Below are 6154 nucleotides of genomic sequence, written 5' to 3'. Positions count from 1 at the left end.
GGGGATCGAAATCGAAAAAAAGACAAAATAGAGAGACCAAAGTTACAATTAAGCCAAATTATTTTTTAATTTAAATAATTTATTTATTTATTTTGTTAAGACTAGCACATTACCCAGGTTTAACGGGCCCATACCCAACTCTCCTCGTGTAGCACTTTTTAACAAGTTTGTAGTGTGTATTGGCTTTTATTAAACTTGTTATTGTACTTTGTGTATTTAATTGTACAGTACTTGTTTTATTTGGTACAGGTGGCCAAATGAAAAGAATAAAATAGAAAATCATTTAAAAAATAAAGTCTCACTAATATCATCATCAACTATAGTAGGAAGATTAGTTTTAGTTATTTATCCTTATTTAAACTAATTTCAATATCTATATCATATGAACTCATCTAAATTTGAGTCTTATAATATTAATATATCTGAATTTATCTAGATTTATCGATATTTTATATTTATAAATTAAATTCCAAATTTGAAATAATATAATAGTAAATTTAAAGTTAAAATAAAATAATAAAAAATAATAGTGAATTTATATTTTCATCAAGCCAGGCATAAATTGTAAAAAGCCTACTTTGGTTTACCATATCACCAGCCCTAATTATGGGTAAGACTGCATTTGATCTATATTTTAATAGAATTTGCTAACAAAAACAAATCAGGTTGTGTGAAGTATAAAAATAAGCAGTACTATGTTTATAAAAGAAAAAATAGTAGTAGTAATTAATGGCCATTTCTTTTTCCAAAATTGAAAGAAAATAGAATCAGAAACATCTTTTCCTTCTAGTTGAATGCAATGTGCATAGAATGCTACTATCCGGACACCAGCTTCAAGGGAAAATTATGTTCCAAGTTACAATAACCGATGAATTTTTCCAACACAGTATAATTTAGACCCGTTCTCCTTCACTCGAACTAACGAGTGTGTTGAAAAGAAAATGTTACTGCCATTTTATTAGCGCAGCTAAGCCATATTTATCTTCCCCGCTCGGCCCAAAGTAGGAACATGACCGATTGCAGCTGTGCTTGCATTCTTGACCTATAAGTTTAGAATAGTTTGCACATTTACCTCCTTTCTGAATATGGGGGGCAGTCAATCTGTCGCAAGAGTAGCAGATCGACTGTTGGATAGTGTCTTGTATATTCCTCTGATGGTAACAGGAGTCGTTCTACAACAGCCACCAACAAAGCAAGCCCCTAACTCACACCATTTACTAACATACGAGACGAAATCTTCATCTGTAACGCCTGTATTTTGCTGCAACGGGAACAGCCTAATATCAGAATCACATAATTCAAGAAATATCTCAAGATTTGATCTCCAACTCCAATATTAATACTAATAACACCAACATTTGTAGTTCAAGTCCACATAGGTTCCATTAATTAATCATGTTTTCAATGTTATATACACTCCTTAACACTGTTCCAGGAAACTTAGAAGTCCGCTGGCTAAACAAGGTTAAGTAATATAACTCATCTATTTGAACTATGTCCAAAATGGTATGACATCACTAGTATATGAAGTTAAGTTCAATAAGATTCATACACGAATCTTTCCAAAATGAATCTGCATTCAAAGTTCTTTACACGAATTTTTCCACTGTGAAATCTGTCATTCTATGTTTAACACCTACTGGTACTATACGACCACTTACACTTGAGTAATGTTTGGCCAAGTTTCTTTCGCCCTTACACTTATGTTGTAATTAGGATTTTATTAATATAGAATACTTTGTTCTTTTTATTTTTTTTCTGTTCCACACATAACACCAAGATTGTTTCATTATTACAGCTATTATTTTCTTATTCTTCATTGTTATTTACTCGTGTACAATAATCTACATACGAGGGCCTCTCTTTTGTAGCTTTTCAAATCAATTATATGCAGATAACTCGAACCTTTGAAGTATCTTTCTAGTTATTCAGACCTTTTAAGTATTTCTCAAGTTGGCATGAGAGCCCCGGGGACAGCAGTCCAACTGGATCGGTTGAAGAAAGGACTGAAGAAATGAAGGTTGAAAATAATGGCTGGTTTAAGATCCTTTGTTTTACTAAAACTTTCATAAACATAATGTACAAGATAACTTTTAAGCTCATATTTTTAAGCTCTACTTTAAAGTAACTTAATAGAAACTAGGACAAAGGCTACCTTAGACTCCAGCTTCTAAGCACGATTCTGCTATAAGTGACAAATTACACAACAGTCTCTGAATCAGTTTTACTTTTTAAATAAAAACTAATAGAATGATTACACGGTCAAGTAAAGGGTTGGGCACAGTGGCACACACGGATTATAATCTTACTTAAGTTTGACTCTTCTTTTATTTGACTGCATACAATTTTCTTTATTTCAGGCAAAATAACTTCCACAATCAAATTTTCCACTGTATATTGGTTCAAATTTAATATTACTCAGATAGCACAGCTTTTATCTTCGATAATTGATCTTTGTTGAATTTTAAAGACAGAGATGACCACCAATAATTTAATAACAACATAAAATGCAACAGTACAACCAGATGAAATTAACTTACCATCCACTCCTTTCGATCACCATCATAAGTTTCCCCGCTATTTGGATATATAGCAACTGGTTTTGTAGTCACCTGAACGAATTACATGTGAATCAGGGCCGTGTGTTTCGCACAGATAAATTGAAAGCTATAGTAATTTATGAATACTAACATATTATCTTACATGAAACTAATGAAAGTAGCAAATGAAACTAATGAACAAGGAAGAAGTTCAACAGTTAACCCCGCATATTCAGTTAGAAAAAACTAAGGTTATACCTTCTTAAGCAGAAGTATAAGATCATGTATAAATCTAGGTGGGGTACAGTTGATTCCAACAGCAAAGACTTTGTTGCACGATTCAGCAATGGAGCCACATTCCTCTATAGAATCACCACTAACAACATTAACTCCATCCTTAGAGTTAAAACAAAACCATGCTGGAGTCTTTATGTTCTCTTCTTCCAGAAGTTCTGCATAAGCCTGCTTAGACAAGACCAAAATGAAATTGTAAGTAGAGACTTAAATTTTTGAATGTCCAAGCTTATTATTTTCCTTTAGACTGTTGTTTATTACATACTTGTTTTGCAAGTTTAATAGATACTGGATCATGAATCAAGAAAGAGATTTTTTATTGAGAAATCCCTATTTTCCAGTCTACACCGGTGGGGATCGTAGAGTTGGAAGAGGTAGAATGTACTGTACTGCAGTATGGAGATACTGCAACAATCTCCATGCTTACTTAAAATACCTAGTTCTCTCCCAATTTGATTTCCTCTCTAGAAACCATACATATCTTAGAGTTCTTCTATCCATCTTTATCTATCTTTTAACGAAGATTGATTATTGAACACGAATTAAGGAAGTTGTTAATAGCCTCATTTAAAAGCAAGCAGAGTTCATTTAACTGAATTACCCCTTCAATAAAATTCGTAAATCAAAATATTTTATCATTCTATTGATCTACTCTCCGGGTTATTAATATTGAGGGTAAAGTTGGAAGGAACAAACAATTAATGCTCCGTTAATTTTCTTAAGAGATAGACAAACAAAAACATTCTTCTAAAAGAACAAATACAAATATCATAGAGGGTAGTTTAGCATTTGACTGTCCAAAGCTTTCTAGGATACCTGAGCTTCAATCTTATTTGGAATCGTTTCAAATGCAAGCAGATCTGCACCCGAATCTGCCAAAATTTGAACTCTTCTTCGATGAAAATCTTTGAGAGTTTCCAATGTGATAGCATCACCATAAATCCCACTGCCAAGAACATGTCAAGAAGCATATCAATCATGAAAAATATGTTTGTTAAAAGTGCTGAGATTAGCAACAAAAGTCTATCAAACCTAAAGCTTTATAAAACATTAATGATTCTATTCGACAAAGGAAAAATCTCCAAAACATACATGCAAGATGAACACATTCATTTCAGACAACCTTCTGATATTGTTTCTATGACGTGCAAAAAAAGTGCCAAAACAACATACCAAGTTAAACACACTCAGAAAAGTAACATACCATAATAGAAATAGAAATTTAATTGCTAACAAATAAATGGAGTACAAAATAGGTAATATATCAAATATACTCAACGGCACAAGTTGGAACCAAATTCCAGATATCTTAGGCATTTCACCTGTACTCTGATCCATCAGCTAAATAAGCTCCATAGCTCCCAATAGAAGCTGCAATCAGGATCATCCGTGGCTTGAGGACTCTTGCATCAGTCTCATCACTCAAAGAACTCTCAGCACATCTTTCATAATACAAATCGCGAGCCTCACAAGCAATTTCAACGCTTCTTCTTAGCATGTTTTCACCTTCTTCATCTGAAAATCCTTTTTCCTTAAAACCTTGAATGGTAGCCTATGAACATTACAAACAACTACTTCAGCTTTTATTAGTAACAAAAAGCAAAAACACCTATGAAACACGGACACCCGAACACGGCCTCGACACTGATACAGCCAAACCGGTGATAATTTGAAAAAATTAATTAATTAAACTTAAGCACAAGTGTCAGTGCAGGTGTCCGACATTGACACACAGATACGGAAACTCACTTGATAAGATGCTGTGGTAATAATGTCTGCACCATTTTCCAAGTAATCAAGGTGCACCTGCTCCATAGAAAACATGATCATAGCATCATTCGATTAAGTTAAATAATTAGCTAATTTAATAACAGTTTATAAATCAATGATATCAATGATATATGAAAAATGAATTAAAAAAAGGTTAATCGAAATGAAGTTTAACGGTAAAAGGTGAAGAAGGAAATGTACCTGGCGAATGAGGTCAGAGTGAGGGGAAGAAATGAGACATTTGGCGCTCCATAAGGGATCGTTGAGGTCGGCGCCGTGGCGTTCAAGCTCTGTCGCCAAACCGCCGTCGATGACGGCAGCTCCGCCGGCTTGACGGAGAAAATCCGATATCAGTGACGACGACATTTTGACACGGACAACAGAGGGGGAAGAAATTGATGTTACTGCAGTATAATTTGATTTAGGGCTTCTACTTTTATCATTGGGTTTCTCTCATTTTAAAATCAAATTTGTTAATTGTTATCCTTAAGTTTGTTTTATTTAATATTGTTGTTTTAATGAATTCAATTTAAAAATTAGAATATATAGGAAGTCTTTATTATGGGTATGTAATTAATTTAATTACCATGGATTAAGACAAAATTACCATAACGGGTGGATTGAAGTAATTTCGTTAACAGTGAATCACGATAAAAATAATTGTGTTATTTATTTTTGTTCTTGTGTTTTTGAATTGAGAAGAAATTATTTTAAACTTTGAAACTCAATTCAAACATCTTTTTCTTGTGTTTCACGCACCTTCAACTGGCACCAGAGCTCCGATTCTGGTAGCAAACACTTAATTGTGTTAGATAAAGATTCACAATTTTTCTGTAAAACACTATGGCCATTACACCACCACTGCCACCAGTTATCAATGAAAGAGAACACAACAATGCTAAACCTTCAAATTTTGATGGAGAAAGATTTGATTACTCGAAGAACATAATAGAAAGTTTTTTTCTTGGATATGATGTTGATCTATGGGATAAGGGAGTTGATGGCTACGAACATCCTGTTGATGCAAGTGGAAACAAGGTCGAAAGAATAAGTATGAACGACCAACAGAAGAAAGAGTATAAGAATCACCATAAAGCTAAAACCATTCTACTGGATGTGATTTCTTATATGGAATATGAAAAGATAACAAATAGAGACTCTCTTAAGTATATATTTGATTCTTTGAGAATGACACACGAAGGCAATGCTCAAGTAAAGGATACCAAGAGCTTGCATAAGTCCATATAAGACTTTATGCAGCCTGTACACCTTTCTCTCTTCGCCATGTTTCATAAACTCAACTGGTTGTGCCACATAGACTACTTCGTCTAAGGGTCCATTCAGGAATGCACATTTAACATCCATCTCACACATGTGCCAATTGTTCATGTTCGCCAGACCAACAACCAACTTGATTATTTCGATCATGGCAACATGTGAAAAACATCATCGAAGTCGATTCCTTCCTTCAGAAGAAATCCTTTCGCCACAAGTCGTGCCTTGTGTCGAGTCACTTCCCCTTTAGGATTACACTTCACCTTGCGGAAATT

The 6154-nt window shown here is 33.8% G+C and overlaps 1 protein-coding gene across 1 annotated transcript; it reads right to left on the bottom strand.

Annotated features, from left to right (window-relative positions):
• Positions 1–720: 720 nt before the first annotated feature.
• Positions 721–5051, bottom strand: LOC131612478 (selenocysteine methyltransferase-like). The gene is made up of 7 exons (XM_058884269.1): positions 4806–5051; positions 4584–4640; positions 4157–4386; positions 3651–3780; positions 2799–3002; positions 2541–2612; positions 721–1261 (listed from the first exon to the last, which is right to left on the bottom strand). Exons 1-7 carry the CDS (start codon positions 4968–4970, stop codon positions 1097–1099), a joined length of 1023 nt encoding a protein of 340 aa, XP_058740252.1. The 5' UTR covers positions 4971–5051; the 3' UTR covers positions 721–1096.
• Between the last annotated feature and the right edge of the window lie 1103 nt (positions 5052–6154).

Source organism: Vicia villosa, linkage group LG6 (assembly GCF_029867415.1).
Source record: "Vicia villosa cultivar HV-30 ecotype Madison, WI linkage group LG6, Vvil1.0, whole genome shotgun sequence".
Taxonomy (NCBI): Eukaryota; Viridiplantae; Streptophyta; class Magnoliopsida; order Fabales; family Fabaceae; genus Vicia; species Vicia villosa.
This window is presented reverse-complemented; position numbering and strand designations above follow the sequence as displayed.